This window comes from Bradysia coprophila, unplaced genomic scaffold, assembly GCF_014529535.1.
Source record: "Bradysia coprophila strain Holo2 unplaced genomic scaffold, BU_Bcop_v1 contig_138, whole genome shotgun sequence".
Classification (NCBI taxonomy): Eukaryota; Metazoa; Arthropoda; class Insecta; order Diptera; family Sciaridae; genus Bradysia; species Bradysia coprophila.
Window position 1 is genome coordinate 9,328,713 of NW_023503409.1, and position 21,834 is coordinate 9,350,546.

A 21,834-nucleotide genomic window follows, 5' to 3' on the forward strand; every position below is an offset into this window, starting at 1 on the left:
TTTCGACTGATTGCCACAATTTCTCAAATTTGAAATTAACCCAAGCTCAATTCGACTTCTTAAATTTAATTATTCTCTCGAATGTAGAACCAAATTTCACAATTTCTTGATGTCATCCTTTAACATAGTTAAGAATGTTTACCAGACATCAATATTTTGACGGAAATTCCATGACTTGCCTGAATGTTCACACACTTCCATGAATAGTCTGAATTTCAAATTCATCGAATTTGTGCACATTTAACCCGGATAGATGTTTCGCCCACATTTAATTTTCTTCCACACCACACTTTCCATAACATTTTTTCTTCTTCTGTAGGACTTGCCACTTTCCATATGCAATTCCGAATTCCTGTGAATTTGCCATTAAAATGCATTGCGATTCCAAAGTGTGGCCACTTTAACGCAAAGAGATTCAATTGATTTCACATTGTTGGATCTGAGCCTGTTGGCGGGTGCAACAATTTATTTATTTATTTTTTTAAATTTTATTTAAACAATAACGAAAACACCACGTGGATTGCATGTTGCACGTGGCATCGTTGTTTTTTTACTTCTTTTTTTTTCATATTCCTTGTCTCAGTACGCAACTATTTCATTTTACTCTACCATTGAATCATTCACCTCTGCGACAGACAACGGCAAAGCAATTGCTTCCAGTAGCTGTATTGCGTCGTTCGATTTTTCTGTTTTTTTTTTTTTTATTATTATTATTTCTGTGTTAGAAGAGTGTCAGAACGATGTATTTGTGCATTGATGTTAACGAATATGGTGTGTTTGTGTGTTGATGGTGGGAAGTTAGTTAGTTGTATGGTATTCGGTCGTATGTGGATGAATTAGTTCGAATTGGTGCGCTGTTAAAGGTGGGACTTATTGTCTGTCGTTAGAATGAAAAATTGCGCGAAAAATGTGTCGCGACGCCTTAATTATTGTTGAGCAATGAAATTAAAATTGTTAATTTAATATGAAACTGGTGCGTATCTAATTTAATTTACAATTCGTATTTAAACGGAATTCGATAGAATTTGTATTATGAATACCATGTGCTGATAACGTTCCTAAGCGAACTCGGTTTTTTTTTGGGTGTGCATGCCTTGTTGTTTACCCGCAGCCATTTTGTTCAAAAAAAAATCAAAAAAAAAAATTGAAGCGACGATGATTTTGAAATGTATATCAAATCGAAACGATCTGTTTCGACGATTTATTGGTTTGGTGTTAATTAATTTCAATATGCAATTGTGTAATTATTGTCTTAACTTTTGGAATGATTGGCAAAGTATATAAATGACTCAATAATATGTGACTGTTAGGTACATTCTGATGTGCTCAGTGCGCTCTTGTATCCTCGTTAGAATCAGAATTAAAAATTCGGTTGTCGGTGCCGATCCGAAAAGAAAAATTTTAATTTTCATTCTAATTTCAATTCTCTCTCCTCAATTAAATTTTTGTTTACTCAATTTTCCCAATTTTCCTCACCTTCCAGTGGAACAATTTCTTAGAATTTTTTTTTTGTATGCCTTCCAACGAGAAATTTTGTTAGTTCTACAGCATTAGAATATTGCTAGCAAACACGAAATACATTATTTTAATTTAATTAAAATAAAAACTTAAATTTAGAATTCATCTGAAAATTTGAATACATTCTCACGATTTCGGTTATACCAAAACCAACACTTGCTCTTGTTCCATACTGCGTCATCAAGTTTAATCATTTTCCTATGAAAACTCATCAATCACAGCACATACACATACACAAATGTATTTTCCACTAGCTTCACAAATATATTTTTTTCCCGTGTCGGAGAAGAGAGAGGAGACTTACGTTATATATAATGAGACATTTTTCCCTTTTCAATGCCTTACAGAATATAACATTATTTTTTCGGTATATAACTTACCATTATACACACAAAAATAGTGTCTACACTGTCGGGCAAACAACTCGAAATGCTTAGATACATTATTATTAGGCCTAAGCCAGTTTTTATTTTGACTATCAATGTTCCTCACATATAGAATTTTTCGTATTAAAACCACACACCACACATGTACATATAGACACCATTGTACAAGCTATTTGTATAGAATTAAAAAAAAAAATACCGGAAGTGTTCGTATTTTCAAACACATGTTTCATTCGTTTTTTTTTGTTGAACTACATACCAGTACCAATCATTTTTTGATTTTATTCCGGAAGATATCTTTGGACATTTTTTTTACATTATTGGTAAATGGTTGATACCGAGGAGGCAGACATGATTTTTCATATGTACACAAGCCGAATGTACATATTTTGACACAGAACCATGGGCTATATTAACTGCAGAAGATACAATGTTTTATGGAGCATTTTTGTTGTTTTTTAATTGAGTGTCCAATTTCGTATACACACTGGTGCAAGCATCCTTTTTTCACTTCTCTTGATTCAACCAAAGCTAGAATCAAAATTGGGGTCATCAATTGAGCGATTATAATGGTGGAAAAAAATGCATGCATTCGGTTCACACACAAGAGAAGAAGAAGAAAAAAAAAGTACTGAAATACCGACGACACTTACATACGGTTATACATATATGTAGAGGTGTGCGCCGATCTTAAAATAGTCGGCGGCGGTGCGCCGACTGGTAAGGGATCGGCGGCGGCGCGCCGGAAGAAATTTATAGTCGGCGGCGGTGCGCCGATCGGCGCGCCGATAGATTTACAAAAAATCTAATCTTTCGAAAATAATGCAAAAACATTTGAAAAAGCGTGCGCAATCATTTTTCCGAACACTGAAATCTTACTATCTTGCAATCTGAAGTATCAACCACTTATACAAGGGGAATCAACTGAGGCGTATCTCACCTTTTATATTGTGTACAATGTACAATCACCTATTATTTTGAAAACATCTAATTTAATGAATCCAAGAATGATTAATGAGTTTGCGTAAATGACATGTAAGCTATAAGTCAAATTATAATTTGGAAATTTTAAGTCACATCTTCATACCAGATGTTCTGCAGGCTTCTTATTTCCAACTTATAATTTATGTCATTTACGCAAACTCACTACTATTATCTTTCGATTTATGCAATAACCGTTCCCGTTGCCTTTAGTCCATCTTCGATGAAGGAGTGAGATCGTAGTAGAAGGTTTTCGCAAATAAGAGATTTAGATAAACTTAAATTTATAAGTAATAAGTGCATAGACTACGCCAAAATGATTTTTTTCCCAAATTTTTTAAATAAAGCAGCTAAAAATTGAAAATAAAGATACCCGTGTCTCGTCTTTTTGACGAAAAAACTTGAAACCGGAAAGATTTTCCACTTTATAAATTCCTAAAACACGTGATTTGCGCCATTTTCCACCCAAATTCCACATAAGGTCTTAAGTTTGCCACTTTACAATTACAGTAGTTTTGACTGATTCACTGAATTTTGTTCTCCTTCTTCTTCCTCTTATATGCACAGAAAATAGAGTAACGTACCCAAGAGTTCACGTTAAGTGAGGATACAGAAAAGACAAATGCTGTTTCGACCTCGGGTATCGATGGCGGTCTCGGGCCAGCGTGATCTGACCATCCTCAGTAGTATCCATCGATACCCTTCCCAAGACAGCAGCCAACTTTTTCTTTGGACTAGTATTTATATGGCGACCATATAAAAGACGAGCTATAGGTAGACCACCAGAGAGATGGACAAACGGAATTAAGAATATTGCAGGTACAAACTGGCAGCAAATGGCAATGGATCGTACGAAATGGAAAGAAGTTGGAGAGGCCTACATCCAGCAGTGGATAGAAACAGGCTGAAAAAGAAGAAGAAGAAGTATTTAAAAATATGCATAAAACACTTGCCATCTACTGATAGAAATAGGATACGTTATAGAAAGCTACTTCGAAGATAACCCTATCGTAGCATCAGAAACAAAATCACCGTCGTACAGTGCAAGTAAGAAGAAAAACCCAAAGTTTCAACAAAAAAATTTTAACAAAAAACTCCTTTCTACGCATATAGAAACATAGCAGCATATAGAAACCTGACTTATAAATTAAGAGCGATAAACATTTGCTAAAACCTTGTACATGTACTCAGGCACACACTTTTGTATAGATTTTTCAATTTAAGTTTATATTTATTGTCGCCCATTAAAATTTCTGAAAGCACTAAACGTATAAAATTTCGGCGCGACGAAAATACAATCGGCGGCGGCGGCGGCGTGAGCTATTATTTTTCGGCGGCGGCGCGCCGAAAATTTAGCAAAAAATCGGCGGCGCGCCGGCGTAAAATCGGCGGTGCACACCTCTACATATATGTACACATTCATATTATATGATGATTCACGTTCATTGTAGCAAATTTGAATTTAAAGAGAAACTTAATGCTAACCAATAACATTGTTAAAAAGCTACTTAACTAACGGTTAAATTTGTAAACTTTTTTTTATGTTCAATACAACGCCCTTTTCACTCGACGTTTTTAATGAAGCGTTTAAAACGTTTCGGAGAGAATGGGATGGTCGAAATTAAAGCAACTTGTTGTTGTTGATATAATGAAGGTAAAAAAAACGTCTCACCATCCTGGGTCATCGGTCATTGGTTTGGTTTTTTTTTGTTTCTGTTTTGGTTTTACCAGTCTTTTTCTCAGGGGTAAACTGCGTATTGTTACACTCCGTTACCGCAATATTGTCGTCAACACCATAATAGGTCATCTCAACAAGTTTCTTACATTTTCTTATTCGTCGGAATGCTGTGTGCATATTTAGAGGGCAGATGCAGACCGAAAGAATTTTTATTAGAAAACAATTTCTCGTTGCAATGGAAATTCTTGATAAAATTCAAATTGAACATGAACGTGTCTAGGTCCACACACAACCCACACAACATTCTGGGAAATATTAAAAAATTCCCTTTTGCAATATATAAGTGGATCAAATGCCACTTTTGATTCGCACAATACATCGGCACATGTTGCAACGATGTATAAAATATAAATATAAAATCCAATTAAGACTGTCTAGCGGGCAGCTGTTGTCGTTTCGTACCTTTCAATTTATACCAATTTATAGATTCGGTTTTGAATATTGTCTTTTTTTGGCCAACATAGAAACCAGTGTTGCAAGAGGAATAAGGTTACCGAATCGAGAGAAAAAAATGAACGAATTTTGTGGTATTTATGGTGTGTTATTTCCTATGAAGTGACAATGTCCTTCAAATAACTTTCATCATTTAAATACAAGCTCAGGTGAATGTAATTACACGCTGGACACCACATTTTGTGGCCAGTCGGTATACTTTCCTTTTCAATTAAAACTGATAAATTTGACTGGCACTTTTGTTGACAAAGTCGACTCTAAACTGAAATTTGCATGAACAACATGGAAATGGAGTTATTGCATGTTAGCGCTGGATGAACGGCGTTGTGTACACATATAGGATTAATAGCGTGTGTGTACTCGGTTTAACAACAGATTTTCAACATTCAGTTTTTGTTCCAATTTACATAGTTGGAGGTGCATAGTTTGGCGAAATTCACTGGAAAATGGAGCAACTTTTGTGCCATTAATTACGTGAACACAATTGCCGAGCTGGTTGTTATTTATTTTGATAAAAAAAATTTCCATGTCCCAAGAGTGTCTAAATATTTGTATTCTGTTTAGCACCTGCATTGAATAAATACGGACTTCAGGTCCAGGTCTTTATCAGTCGGAAATAATAAATTAATTATTTTAAACTTGATAAATTGATCTATGGCTACGGTCATTTTGTCAACGGAATTCATACTAATGAATGGTGTGAATGGTGGGTGGTGAAGGTATAAATAAGTCGACGCTTTTGGGGAATATAAGTCAGTGATGAAATGTGGCGAACTGTTTCTGTGGGAAAATGTTTCGTTTCTCTTTTTGTTTAGTTTTCGTGTAGTCTTGTACGAAAGTTGGTATTTTTACAAAAACAACTGAAAATTTGCGCTTTTTATTCTCGTACAAACACCACGTCTTCTATGAATTGACAGAACAAACTGCTGCACAAATTTACCTCCACCTTTTACATAGTCGGAGATTCATTCAATCCGTTAATTATAACAACTTTTCTTATGCAATTCAAGATCGTTCATTTGACTAAAAATGCTCACTGTTGCCGAACGTAGATAAGCAGCGTAATTTCTTATTGCAAATTTCAAATTATCTAGGATTTAATTCAAAAGGGAACGCGAAAATTAACACAGGATATTACGTAATATACTTGTGGTAAAACAAAACGGAAACTGATTTGTGTGTTGCTGTTGTTGTTGTTTTTTTTTTGTAGTTTTCTACATACACTACACACACACACCATACTTAAGCGAAGGCATATTAATTTTCTTATTTTGTCTGTGTGTTTTTTTAATACTGCCATTCATCATTCCACCGATTGCGCTCAGTGTAGTATTATATATATATGCATAAAGTGGCTTGGTTGTTCTAATACATGGAAATTTTTTTATATTAAAAAATGTTGTGCACGGAATGAATGTAAATAGACGGAATATAAAGAGTCTTTGAATGAAAAAGCCATAACCCAAGTTCAAGTTTATTTTTGAGAATTGAAAATTGAGTCCTCTAACCAATATTTGCCTCTTATTTGACTTGATTACGGTTTCGTTTCATTTCATCTATAAAAAATGTAAAAGAAAAATCCATTTATTTAATCAGCCATATATCTACATCTATTTGTTTAATTCCGAGTAAAAATGCTACATTGTAGTGGAACGAACGGCAAAAACATATCAATACAATTCTGTTATTAGAAGTTGAACAAAATTTGTTCCCACAGAGGTTTCTTTCATACGATTTTTTTCTTCTTCTTCTTCTTTTCGTTATTCTTGTTTGGTAACATTCCGATGATGTTATCCTTTTCCTTTTTCATATTAACCTACTACACGCTACACCTAAAACGAAACCAAACATTCTCTGCTCATGCCTCATTTCACTCATTTATGTTATGTATTGCCGTTGGATAGTTGGTTATAATATTCTCCCTCTCTCTCTCTCTCTCCCTCCCTCTTTCTCTTCCTCTCTGTATTCGTTTCGTGTTGTTATATTTTGTGTAGGGAACAGCGTACGCACAAATATGTGCCTGCAAGGGCAATGATCGATTCAAAAACATAGACTATAGCGGTTTTCAACACAGAGTAGCACATTCCATTACAATCTACTGGATCTCCATAAAAATTGATTTTTAAAAAAAATAGCGTCAATCAAGCACAAACAGGAAAATGCAGAAAACATTTTTCTCGACACAAACGACCAGAATCTGCGTCCACTCATAGAGCAAACTAAATGGAATATCATTCAATGAGTCCTAAAGTCATAAAATTGAAAGCATTCAGTTTCGCCGAAATATGATTCAAACATTTCAAATCAGATTAATGTTTCATGCAGAGAGCGTCAGTCATTCTACGAATTGTCTCAAATTCATTGAAAAGTCTATTAATTGCCACAGAATCGAATAGTTCTCGATAAAACAGACTTATCATCATAAAAGCGACATTCCATCGCCTATGTACACATGAAAAATGTCGAATGGAACATAAATATTTCGTCCACTCAACATTCTGTTTGTGTTCCGAACATTCGAATATACGTTTTATAATCGTTAATTGATTTGTTGTTTGAATGTAGAGATGGACTTGAACAATATTATGATGAGTATTTGACACCTCATCGTGTATACATATCGCAGAGCATCATCATCATCATCATCACCTCTTTAGTCTTTAGCTCTTTTATATCCGCATAGCACATTCCTAACAGTTAATTTCAGTTAGCAAACATCACATTTTTATTATTATTATATGTGTATACACAACACACGTTCGTATACACTTAGTTTTACTAAATTTTATATTAACTTTGGAATGTTTGGACTTCTATAATGGGGGGACATTTAAAACAAATAGAAACGTAAAATATATGTCTTTATGGTGCTTTCGGAATGGTTGAATGGACGAGTTGAATGTGCACAAAAAATATATATATTTCCATGGTATGGGATACACTTGAACATATCTAGGCATCCATTCTTGATAAAAATGTGAATTATTATCATAATCGTGATTCGTCTCTTTTTACATATTAATACATTGTAATCATACTGCACGCAATTATTATGATTGATTTATTGACGAAGTGTAGAGAGAAGACATAAAAAAAATATGTCCAACAATGTCAATGGTGCTTTAATGCACTTATGTACATGTTCTGGTCGTAACTTGTGTACGGTATTTTTTCAATGATATGTCGCGTCGCATCAATACAAAATGCCAACATTGTATCGAAATAAAGAGATTAAGAAATAATAAAAAAACGAATCGTTGCAATAACCTGATGGAACATACAAACAAACAAAACTAATCGTTCTTTTAAGCATAAACGTGTTAATCAGTGGATTGCATTCTACTGATGACCTGGACACCAACCCTAATGTTTTACTAAATTTTCTTTTTCTTTTCTTTACAGACAACGGTACGCCAGTTATGTGATCCAAGCATTAGAGAAAGAATCCGAACTTATAGAGCGCAGTGCTTGCACATTCTGTTCCACTCTATTGCTAGTATTGGAGGATGATGGTAAGTTTTCACGTTACATTCATAATGAATGTTACCAACCTACTCCATTTCTATAAAAATACATTTTCACATCGGATCAGTTCAACAGCACACACGAAATAGGGAAAAAAAATATTTTTTTGTTGTTGCATCGTCTATTGAACTGGATGGTATATAATGCAATATGCATCTCATAATGTTTTCCAATCTAAAAATAAAGTTTAACTTCCTTCCGTTTTTGTCGCATTTTAATGTGTGTATCATTAACGTACCCCCCTCTATGAAATCTTTAAAAGTGAGACGATTTAGTGACTGATGCTATTCGAGTGACGATACCGTTTTTTGTTTCTTCCTACGAAGCCGTGAAATTTTACGTTAATTTTGAAATAGATTTGGTTGCACGTTTGCAAAATTTTGACTGATTACTGAATTACGACGATTCTGTTTTTCGGTTGTGATTTCAAATTTGAACTGGGTGGGCAAAATTAATTATTTAAGAATTTTGTAACATCTAGTCGGTCGAAGGCAATTGAAAATGGGAAACACAAATCAATTCTCAAATTTCAACAAATTTTCTCTTCAAAGTTTCTCTACGAAGTTGATTCCTTGCATTTTTGGCGGTTTTTCATGAATTCTTAAATAGTCGCATCGATGAATGAACTTTGGGACAGATTTCTGACTCTCCAAGAGCATTCTCAATATTTTCAAAGTCTTTGTTTTGCGTTAATTGCGAACAATGGACAGTCCAAAATTGGTGTCGCCCTCTACCCTCCTACAAATGGTAATGAAGTCTGATATTTTTGTTATCTAAAAATATTTCGGTCGACAAATCTATTACTTCATTAGCCATACAATTTGTTATCTAAGAGACAAAGGCGAAAGGGTGACCAGGCCACATTTATCGTCCTTGTTGATAATCGATAGTCAGACGTTCTGAAAAGATTAAAGTGTATCCGTCACCGTCAGTTGATAAATTTGTCTAGCTTTTCAAAAAAATGCTACTCATATGCTATCGACATACCATGAGTGTCGCTTTATATACGATGCTTTGTGATGAAACTAATGAGATAGAAAAATGGGTGATGTTTTAAACAATAGATGTATTAGCTGGGCAATAATTAAGCAGTGGAAGAATTTGCATCAAATGGTAAAAAAATTCAATTAATCGATTCCGCAAAAATAGGTCCTGCTGCTACACTTCCCAGTTCTTAAAATGTTTATTAAAAAATCATTTTCGTTTTTCATTCAACAACACGGGACAGAGAAATCAGAAATACCCAAAGTTTAATCCGCGTTGTTGTTGTTGTTGTTTTGTTATTTTATTTTCGTTTGGTCGGTCGGTACCACGTTTAAAAAAGAAAAGAAACAAAATCGGAAACGAGATAACACATTTTTTGTATGTACAAATTCTCTCCTTATAAATATTTAATTCAACAAAAATTATCTAGAGTCACATTAAATCAACACCCTACCCATATTGTATGTGCACCACATACAATAATGTGTTCATATATATATATATCTCGTAGTATTAATACCGTCCCAATCATAACAACGATAAAAACGCGAAGTGTAATAATACAATTTTATGAATGAAAATTTAACCAAATCTCTAATATTGTTGCATTTCATTTGTATATTATTGAATCTTTCGAATTACATTATATTACTATTGTAAAATGTTGTTTCATAAAATATGTCGGTATATAAATACAAAATATAAAATACTACACCGGGGCCTCTATAGAGAAGCACAGCAAGCTATATAGAGTGATATATATACATATATTATAATAATGTTGATGCATGCCACCACCTCTTTCGGTTTTCAAACACAAATTTTATACTTACATAAATATATGATCTAATAAGTACACATTCCATGTATTTATACATTGTATATATAATGAGCAATGCGGTCACATACATTATGATATAAATATTTTTGTATATTCATACGTTCACACTGATGTTATTGGTGTAGCGTCATCTGGGTGAGTACAATACTCTTTAACCGTCAGCATCGCACTCCTATATATATATACATACAATATTAGCATCCATATATATGTTCGTACAACGACGATATGGTGGGAAATATAACATGAAACATTTTCATTCATATTCTAATTTGAACGATTATCGAATTTCAAGAAGATTAATAAATTGTAGAAACGACGACGTTATGTGTATATAGGTTTTGTTTGACAAGGTTTTTTTTTCTACTCTTCTGCTGCTTCGTTTTTTGGTATTTGACCTATCATTTAAGATCATTCCGTTTCTATCTGCTATTCGTTAGATTGTTTGTTTTCTATATGGCAATGAAGAGATAGTATAGCATGAGAATGTGAAGATTCTGTTATAGAAATTTATTAAAAAAAATAAAAAATTTACTGAACGAAGAAAAGAATGTCGAACAAAGTGCGACTGGTGTGCAAAACCTTTATATCTAAGTCCAGACACAGACACAAATAGGCCGGCTCATTCGTTCGGAAGCTTAAATTTGCGGAATTCTGAAGCGCTTAGTTAGGATTACACTTCAAATAAAAGCTCTTCGTTTAGCTTCCACTTTGATTCATGCTGACATTTGGGACATTGTGGATTGGAAATTAAGATAAAACGGAAGGTCCCATATCAAGATTCATTTTATTTTAAATCAAATATTCTTTGGCATGACGGAATTCACACAAACATTATGAGTATGGGTATCAGTTGAGGTGCTGCTGACGGTTTAAATTTTGTTAAAAATGTTTCGCTTGATATTTCTTTTGGATTAGTGTGTATGTTAAGAACTAGTTTACAGTATGAGGCTCGATTCAATTTTATTGAATGAATCGAAAATCACACGATACAGTGATTGAGTGTCTTTTGCGTAGCTTTGACTTGATTCTATGCAAGAACTTTAGTATAAATTTGTCCTTCACTCCTTGCCATTTTGGCACATTAGTCCAGTCCTTGCAGCAGCCACTTTTTATAGCCACTTCATATCTTCTATTACCGCATCAAATATTTGATTAACCTGAATAATTGAAATTGTCTTGAAGTAGTTGTACTGACCTCTCAACAGATCATTAGTTTATCACATGACATTATAATACGAAAGTATAAGCAGAACCTAATCGAGAACCCTATTGTTTCGAATGGGTTTGATTAATAGATTCCAAGTATTGATGGCATTGGTTAAATGAAAAGTCTTTGCAGTCTCGCTTACAATAATTAAACTTAACTGATGCTAATGTCCATTCAAGGAACTTGCTGCTCTCTTTATAAACTGATTTTTTTTTTAAACGACGGTTGCAAATAAACAGACTTTACGTCTGGAACAAAAATAAGTATCTTAAAGACGAAAAAAAAAGCTGTGAATGACTGTTGAAATATTAATAAATAATTTATATTTCGACTTTGACTCGCTTGTACGATTTTTTTTGCCTCTCGACAAGACGCAGCCGCAAAGCAATAGGAGCATTTCTAAAAATAAATGTCGTGATAAAGTCAGTTTATTTCAATAACGAAAAGCCATGATGTTATGTCTTTAGGATACAGTCTTGATAATAATTATTAAAAATATTTCTAGACGATTCGCGAATTATTAAGAGTTCGTTGGTCGGTGCACTATTTCAGTTGCGAATCGCACTAAACAACCAGATCCATTAAATAATGTATGGCCGACGATGAATTGATGAATGAGATATGTTTAGAATTAAATCAGACTGCGTCCTTGTTTGGAGCTTTCAATTTTGTCAGGTGTGCGGGTTCCAGCAGAAGCTGAAGTCACTAGGCAAAATATAAAGTTTCAAACATGAGCTACTGTTCTCACTAAGCCCACCGGTAAATGTGTTTTGCAATGAAGTATAATGACTCATTTTCCGGGTGTGCTGTCAGTAAAATAATTTCTGCAGTACAGCATATACACAAACGGCAAGTTAGAATTATTTACACAAAATCTATCACTTCGCTAGCGTGAACATACATTTTGCTACAACAACAAATACCATTCGAACGACGAAAGAATGTTTGTTCTTTAGCTGAATTAAATGAAGGATCCACCGGTTTCAGACGATGCAAAATTGGACATTTTTCTTTTGACTTTCCCTAATTTGATTAGAGATAAAATTAGACAAATAAATTGTGCACAACCGAATGTCGAACTGCAATTTGGAAATGTTCTCAATCTTTGAAGTTTTAATCCATTCCTTTTACAACTTGTTTCGAAAAGAAAAAGAAAAAAAAGTTCGTTTTGCATTCAGGAATAAAATTCACCGTAGACAATTTATACCAAAATCCACTATTCATCATATTAAAATTAAACCCGTTCCGTCTTTACAACTGGTCTTTATTGTGTTATATGAGACTATTTTAACTGTTTAAAATAATATATGTTGTGATGCTAAAATAAAGTTTGTCTGGCTACTTTGACGGCTTTGCCAAGAAATGTATTTTTAGCTGTTGTATACAAAGTCATTCACATTAATTTTCTGCAAATACTTTTTTTTTGTGTAGGTATAGCACATAATATATAGTTCATCTTAATAGAATCATCAAACACACAGTCATGTGTGACTGACTATATGTAATTTACTTAATCTTTAAAGGTATATCAAATCCTTTGCACACGCCCGTGAAACGTGGTCATGGACATTGCGATAGATTTAATTAAAATCATTCCGTTAGCCATTATGCTCGTATCATCAATTTACATTCGTATATATACATTATGTAATGCTGGAGATGGCTTGTCTATTCCGATTTTAATTTTAATTAATCTGTCAATTTCTGCCATATTTTTCAAAGCGAAAATGTTCACACTGCTCCGGTCCGAAAATTCGGTTTGACAATTTTACTGCGAACCAAGACTCTGTCTCTACGAAATCATAATGATTTTGACGTCGATGTGATGCATAAACGATATAAATCCCCCATAATTCATCAAAATAGAAAATAATTTCTCCAAAACTAAATGTGAAAATGTACGAAAAATGGTCTAGTCATATACATAACAGCACAATTCCTTTAACGTTTATACATTAACCCCTGGGTTCGTCTATCTTTCAATAGAATGAAATTTAGAAGAAAATTTTTATCGATCAATATAATGCTACTGTTAAACGCCCAAGACCGTAAAGAGAGACTCGTTCCCCAAAAGTGTTCTGTGTTTGTACTCACACTCAGCGATATGATGCACAGCCGCGATGGTTGCACACAAAATTTATGATATTTTCGGGGGTAGTTGGAAAAACAACAAGAAAATTGAACTGAAAATATGCTCTGAAAACTCTACATCATTCTGCCGTATATATACTATCAAAAACCGAAACGGAAAATGTGTGTATAAATGGGAATGAATATTCAGTGGACGGTGTCGTTTGCGATTGCGCTAAAATTTTTACTTTCTACATGGGTTCCAAAAAGGAAATATTTTCTTCGTATACGGTTACTGTGTATTACGGTTTATAAAATATTTGTATTGTATTAGTGTGCCTTTGCCTCAGTGTGTGTGTATGTATGTATTGTATATGTGCCGGAGGAGATGCCGCTGTGTTATTTTAATTTCTATTTAACTGTTGTACCTAGGGAAAGAAAACTCATACTGTTTTAGAAGACATACATACCCTTCCTTTCGCTTAACCTTCGGATGATAACACGATGAACGCCCTTTTAGAAAACGGAGTCGGTATCGAACACAAGAATGCCGTCAATCAATTTTTTTTTGTTTTAGCGCTTCTTTTTACTACATTTTCCGAGTAATAGTTGTAAAATAAAGGCAATTTTCGTATGGTCATTTTGTGTGTGCCTTCCTTCAACTTCCAATTTTTCTGGTATCAAGACACACACGCTACCGATTTTTAATCATTTTTTTTCTTCTTTTTCCCAGCATTATATTTTCTTTCACCCATCTATTCTCGTACTAATTTACTCAACTCATTGTACACCACATCTATCTTCTAAAATCTGCGCGCTCTTCACCATTTCCACGAACATTACACACACAATACATCCACACAAATTTATATATTTCTATTTTTGTTATACTACGGTGTATGATATTGTATGTAGGGAGTGTAGTGTAGAACAATTTTGAACGAGAAAAAAATGTAGTGTCTGCTTGCAATATTGTGAATTTTCAAGTAAAGTTGTTACACAGTTCGGTTTCCCACGCATTTTTTGTTATTACAATCCGATTCTAATATGGTTTAAGTTTTGGAAAATTGATGTTTGCATTCGAATTCAAAAGAAAATCACATTTTCCGAGGCTACTTGTAGACGGAGAATGTAAATATTTTTGTTAGAAGATACACAGGAAGGGAGAAAAAAATATTATTCTTTTTTGTATCCAAGACATTGGAAGTTTATACCGTGTGCCTGTTGTTTAATATAACAAAAAATTGTTTCATAAATATTCATTTTCGTAATCGAAGCTACGGGGAAAGAAAATGGTTGAATGTGCAAATGTTAGAACTAAGTGAACATTTTCCAATTTTCAATTTAAAAAAAAAGGATTTTACCATTGAGTGTAAATTGTTGGAATATTAGGCAGTATATATACTATACAGCGAACAATATGACACATAACCTCAATTTAGGGTGTAGTGCAAGGCGTGAAGAAAATGCGCAACAAAAATCGAAGTAACTAACGCTTTAAGATGGAAATAATGGAATTATGATAAGTTTCGATGATGAATTATTGGTAGACCATTAGACCGCGTATTTGGATCGTCAGAGTGATGTGACGGTAAGAGCGGAAAAAAGAAACAAAGTTAAATTCAACATATCAATTGTAGTTCAGTGATTTGATTTTCCTATTTATAGAAGCTTTTCTACTGTTGTTTCCGCTTAAATTCAAACTTTACAAAACAAACTTCAGTCTTTGGTGGTTTTCGGCCGATTTTTGTTATTTATGTCTTCGATAGTACAAGTGTACCAATAAAGCTCGAAATAATGGTGTCATTGATGAACATTTTGTGGAATGGATTGTACATTCGTTTCATGGTACAGTCCTTGCACGACAGTCCATTTCTTCTTCTACATCTTCTTCTTTTTTGAATTCTGATAATGGGTATTACCAAAGTTATTTATTTTAATGGTGACATAATAACCCGAGTAAAAATGTGTTGTTGGGCGTTTACGAACCCCTCCCAAGCGTTGACAATTTTTAAAAAAATTGAGAAATCTTTGGTAAAAAAAATGAAGAAAAAATTCATCTTCGGGAGGATGCAGAATGCCATTCCAAGACATGTTTTATGTGCGCATATTACGCATTGGTAAATAATTAATTCAGTCCGATTTATTATTGTTATATGGCATATAATACATAATGATATACTCACTCGAAAGAATAAAATGTTTCGTGCTAACCGAAAAGAAAATAATCGGAGATTATGTTTGGTAATCACAAAAAAAAGTTTGCTTGAGACTCATAATAGAATTCTGGAAGAATTAATAATGAAACGATTGACTCTATAAGTACTACGTGTGTAATACTATAAGTACATAAATATGGTAATGGAATTTTCCGTTTGATTTGAGTTCGTTTATTCGGCAAGAAAAATAAGAAGAAAAATTAGCGAGTCACGGTCACCTAAGTCGTTTCACAAAATTTACTTCATTTAACTCTGGAACAGCAACTTCGCATATTTATGTTTTGAAAATGTTTAACGACCAAATATGATGATCCAATTAATAACCAATTCAATTCAAAATTCTATTTTTCTCTTTACAGAAGCAACAGTTCGATTGGCCCTACTGACTGAGCTTCCGGAGATCGTCCGAAAACTAATACAGCTTCGCGATGACTTCGGCTTGGGTGTTCGATATTTGGATGCTTTGCTCTCTAGTATGGAAGATTCTGACCCACAGGTTGATTTGAACTCTCTTTTTTCACCCTCGTAAAATGACTAATTCCCATTCATCTTTAGCTGCGAAAAACTGCCTTCTATAATGTCAAAAATTTCCTGGAAAAGACGGCTTTGGACACAGACACACTCAGGAATATTGTTTGCGTGTCAGTCGTTCGGCTATCCAATTTTCCTATCAGGAATAATGAGGTCGACCATTACTCGAACGCTATTGAGGTGGGTTTAATTTTAGATTTAGATTCGATCTGTCTAGCGACATTTGAGTGAAAACAATTAACGGAGAATATGCTTCGCCATCAGGATTGGTTGTCTTAGTGCTTTTTGAAATTCTATCACAGCCAGCTTTGATGAGCAATGCATATTTTCAATGATCGACCAGAATTTCATCCTCAAATAAATTATTGATTTTCAACAGCCAAAAGTTAAGTGTAGTGACAGTGCGAACGTTATGAAGTCTATGCCAATGCTCATTAAATTGCTGTGAAATGTGCCAGTATTCAATCATATCACAGCCATTTTGATGAGCTTTGTTGTAGACTGAGCTTTCGTCATCCATTCAGATATTAAGTCGTTAGTGTTGTACGATTTGTTAATTTGTTTTTGGAAAACGGATCATCAAAATCTTAATTACCACTTCGTGAAAATGGTCGTGTTGTGCTTATGCTATTTGTCATATCACAGCCATTTTGACGAGTTTGGTGGTTTAGTACAGAGAAGAGAAATACATTTTATTTTGTGATTTTCAGCAAACAATTGATGTGAAATCTGTATCGCCTCTCAAAGTGGCTGTGAAATGTTAAATTTAAATTCATATCACAGCCAGCTTTGAAGAGCGTTACGTATTTCTTGGAGATCGATCTGACGTGAAGTGATTTAACATTGTTAGAGATTGATGCGATTAGTGGTGGAAAGGTGGTCAGTTAAGTTGTAAATGTTACTTAAGTGGTTTATCGGTTCTATTACTTCAATCGATCAAAGTGTTTTCAATCGGTTGATTTCAAATCTTGTACTTCAATGTTTTTAACATTCATTTTTCTATATAAAGGACAGGACCATATTACCTAGAGCTTGTCGTCGTTATCGATAACAGATGAATAGCCGAATGTGACAGGTCAATATCATTATGTTGTTGTGCAGGACCTGTTGCGCTGCTACAAGAATACTTTAAAGAGAATGGCTGAGCTCTCAAAGTGGTTGTGAAATGTTTTATTGTAACTTTCATATCACAGCCAGCTTTGATGAGCTCAGACAAAATCAGTTTACCATCAGTATGAGTGGACGCGCAGATGTTTTTATCCTTAAGAAATTTTACGAAATAAACGCTCAGCTTCGATCACACAATTTGGCATATCTCGTTACGATTGTTCATTTATTTGGTTCTTTTGTTGATTATTTAGCTGATGGCACTGCTAGCTACATTGATGGGCCCAAATGATTTTTGCACGCGTGTACTTGAACGATTTATCGAACTGTGCCAGCATGGTAACTACATGGTTCGACGATGGAGCACCGACTACTTTCCCGTATTTTGTTATGTACTCGGCGAAATATCCGCAGAAAAGCTGGTTAGAACCTCACGTTTATATAGTCTGTTCACAGTCCTTTTTCTAACGCAGAACATTTTCTCTGTTTCCATCCGATGCAGCTTCCAATTTTTACTCTACTCTGCGAAGATACTGCTTGGAGTGTGCGAAAATCAGCGGCAAAAGCTCTGCCGAAGGTGGCACTAACCTGTTCATTACAACGACGACGGGATACATTGGCACCGATTGCATTTAATCTGCTGAACGATTTAACACGTTTTGTTAGCGAATCTGCGTTTAAAAATCTAGGACAATTTATTGCGACATTTGCTCAACCATGTGCCATCGAACTGGCTTATGGATCATCTGGCAAATTGTACATAACATCGAAAGCGAATGACACAAAGTGAGTAAAGCCCTCAACTGAACCATATTGTTTTCGTAGCCACTCGATCAGTTTGAAATGGTTAATGGTTCTTGTCATCTCGGCCAAACTACAATTTAGTTATCTTTCTGTTTGCAGATCACAAAATAGCTTTACCGAAGAAAATACGTTTGCAACGCCTCGTTCTGATGAATCGGGCAGCATACTTGACTCAGCCGAAACCAATCCGTATCGCAAATTCCTAATCGGTGAAACATTTTCCGTTCAGTCGGGTAGCCTCATGGATCAGCAGAACATAAACGCACACCAATTTCACAGCGTATACTCGCGCATCTTCAATTCGATAAAACGGGATCCGGTCGAAAGTCAAACCTTTGTCAGGAAGCAGCAAGATCAACAGCAGTTGAACGATACAATAGTCGATGATGATGACACAAGTAGCGGTTGTAGTTCTGGTCCCTGTTCAGATAGTGGTGATGATAATAGAGCTATTGAAGAGTTAACGTTCGTCGACGTTGCCGAAAGTAATACGATGGAGAACTTAATGGGGAGCTTGGGGGAGAACATGGAGGAGAACTTCATGGAGAACGTGGAGGACAATTTGGAGGAGAACTTCATGGAGAACGTGGACGAGAAGAAAGAATTCCTGAATGACGAGGAATATGTCGATGACTTTAACGATAACTTCTCAAACGAAATATTAAACAAATTGCCCGATGGCCTACGCGAATTGGTGGCCCAAATACGAGAGACAACCAATTCGGAAATTAGACGACGTAACAAAGACGCTAGGGTTATATTGATGTTAACGGCAGAGGAAAGACTTAAACGCAGAAAAGCTGAAATTCGTTTTAGAATGTTTGGCCAAGTACCAGCGGAAATTCCGCCCAGTTCCCTGCATCATTCACATTATCCGAACGGTGATTTGAAGACGTCGTTCAAAATCTTTCCGTGGCAAAAGAAACCTGCATCCCAGCCAGAGTGTAATACTATGGTCATAGACAATACAAACGTAACGTTGAGACGGAAAGGAACATCGCAAATAAATGAGGACGAGGATGTGCCGACGAGAACGGAAGCCGACCAATCGCCCGCTCAACCGCAACCATTGAATGAGAATGAGGATATTGATGTGGATGAACTAGCAGAATTCAACGGACTCAACTTCTGGAAAGAAGATCTGGGTACCATTGACGTCGATAAAGAAGTGGGCCTGTTAAGGGAACGCGAACTAAAAAAGGCGCAAGGTAATGCAAATTGATTCTCTGTACAATTTTCAGTCACGCAAATCTGTCGTTACTTTCGTTGCAGAAGACTTCATCAAATCACTCGTTCCCACCAGTCCGAAACTTGTTATTCCGACGAATCCAGAATTTGTAGAAACCTTACAGGCGAACGAACCTCCCGATGAGGCTCACAAGCAGAAAGTGGATAAATTAAAAGCAAAGTGCGTGGGCCCAGCAGGTGACCCGAGTATGTCCTTCTTCAATCAACCAATCGTTCCACCGTATTTGATCGAGTATTTCGCATCGGTCGAACTATTTTCCGACAGTGACTTCAACATGTATTGTGTGTATAACTTCCCGGCGGTCGTTTTAACGCTGCAGAAAGAGTGAGTTTCCGAACCATCTTATTTTGCCAAATTTACGACCGATCCAGATGGTTTCATTGCTGATGCTCTGTCCATTGTTGTTTTACAGAAACTGGCACCTCACATACGATTTGCTGCTGTATTTGACTTCAGACATTCAGTGGAAAGTTCGCAAGACCATAGCGATGTTCATTTGTGAAATTGCGTTGATCATCGGCCGCGAAAATACGCACCGTGATTTGTTGCCGATATTTTTGGGCTTTTTCAAGGATTTGGATGAAGTGAAAATTGAGGCGCTGAAAAATCTGCCGACATTCTTGAGCGTCATCGATATCGAGGAGCATGCAAAAGTCATCGCCAATTTGGGTGAATGTCTGCAATGCGACAATGATTCGAACTGGCGATTCCGTGAGGAATTGGCACGACAACTGTTGCACCTGATCGCAACGTATGGTCGTGTTTATTGCATCAATTACTTGATTTGGGTGACAGGAATGGCTATAGCACTGCTCACTGATAAAGTTAGTGCTGTCCGGACTGTTGCAATGGAAGCGGTAAGTTACACAAATTTCCTCCATTCCGTCCGGCAATTTGCTGACACAAATTCGACCGATTGCAGATTGCGGAGAAATGTTGTACCAGCTCACCGATAGAGCTCAAGTATTTAGTCGAATTTTTGGTTGAGGACTTTGCGCAGCACGTTCACTGGCGACGAAGACAAATGTTCCTCAATATTTGTGAACTGATGGTTCGTAGACTCACTGTCCGTACAGGTCGAATTGATTTAACTAATTTGAATTCCCGCAAAACAGATTAAAAAACCGAATTCCCCACCGTTTGAGGTTATTGAGCGTGATTTCCTTCAACCCATTTTGGTGTTGGCAAAGGACAGAATTCCAAACATTCGACTGGCTGTTGGTAGACTATTGTCACTGTTGTTCTCTTACCATCCACATTTGCTTACACAGTTGAATCGTAAGTGTTTTTGCGGAATGAGTGGAACGATGAATTTGTTAAAATATTTTTTTTTCTTTTTTTTTGCACACAGATCCAATGACGGAGACGTTGATAATGTTACAATGTGATGGCGATAATGATGTTAAATTTGTTGCTAATGATAGGTGAGGATCGATCCATAGTTGCCATTATAAAAATTAAAACAAAAACCAATGTAAAACAACAATACGAAGCAATATAATGTAACGGAGATGAAGATAAAGAAGAACATTTGTACAATTTCTAGAATTTTTATTTAAATTTTCATTAGAATTGAACCACAAGAATAAAGAACAAAGAAAAACCGAGAGAAACTTTGACTTTTCAATTCGGATAATTCAAAATCACTACAATCTCTGTCCCAGCAGCAACGAATGCTCAATAAACAAATTGGTTCCCTACCCCCCAGAAAAGCTCGATTCAAGCTCAGACTCTGTCTGTAATGAGTCTTCCGATAGAGTTAAAGGTTAAAAAAACATGGCAAAACGGTAATGGAGTTCAGACGTTTATTGTGTACAAACTGAGACGATCTACATTTCAATGCTTTAGTTCATCATGTCCGGAGCGATAGCGGAGGACTTGACGCAGTCTAACTTCCAAAAAAAGAACGAAGAAATTTTTTTGAGACGTTGTTTTGAGACGCGGCAACTATATATAGGCGAGAATTTAAGTTTCTTTCCTTTGGCCTGTATCACCACAAATATATCCTATACTATCTTATTCGCGCTTCAAATACGAGCAAAACGAGCTATCACTCGACTATGTAACTTTAAAATTGCCGGAGATACATCGTTTTGAAGTTGGTCATTTTGATAGAAAGTGCACCAAATTAACGTTTTCCAAACAATCAAAATCTTTCAACTTACTCTGTATGTTTCTATCTGTCTATCTGTCTATCTATCGACGGTCGATCTCGGAA

At 35.3% G+C, this 21,834-nt stretch overlaps 1 protein-coding gene across 3 annotated transcripts in view; it reads left to right on the top strand.

The window, feature by feature from the left end:
- Nucleotides 1-21,223, top strand: part of LOC119073978 (serine/threonine-protein phosphatase 4 regulatory subunit 1-like) — a 36,719-nt gene extending 15,496 nt beyond the window's left edge. The window contains exons 1-12 of one of the 3 annotated variants that reach the window (XM_037179887.1): nt 810-973; nt 8,479-8,588; nt 16,285-16,421; nt 16,481-16,636; nt 17,818-17,985; nt 18,066-18,349; nt 18,467-19,575; nt 19,640-19,940; nt 20,029-20,473; nt 20,539-20,667; nt 20,732-20,894; nt 20,968-21,223. In XM_037179887.1, the coding sequence (XP_037035782.1) occupies nt 16,401-16,421; nt 16,481-16,636; nt 17,818-17,985; nt 18,066-18,349; nt 18,467-19,575; nt 19,640-19,940; nt 20,029-20,473; nt 20,539-20,667; nt 20,732-20,894; nt 20,968-21,044 (2,853 nt within the window). In that variant the 5' untranslated portion in view covers nt 810-973; nt 8,479-8,588; nt 16,285-16,400 and the 3' untranslated portion in view covers nt 21,045-21,223. Of the gene's footprint in view, nt 1-809; nt 974-8,478; nt 8,589-15,279; nt 15,298-16,284; nt 16,422-16,480; nt 16,637-17,817; nt 17,986-18,065; nt 18,350-18,466; nt 19,576-19,639; nt 19,941-20,028; nt 20,474-20,538; nt 20,668-20,731; nt 20,895-20,967 lie in introns of those variants that run through there. The other 2 variants (XM_037179886.1, XM_037179888.1) reach the window with 2 other exon arrangements.
- The last annotated feature ends 611 nt before the right edge of the window (nt 21,224-21,834 follow it).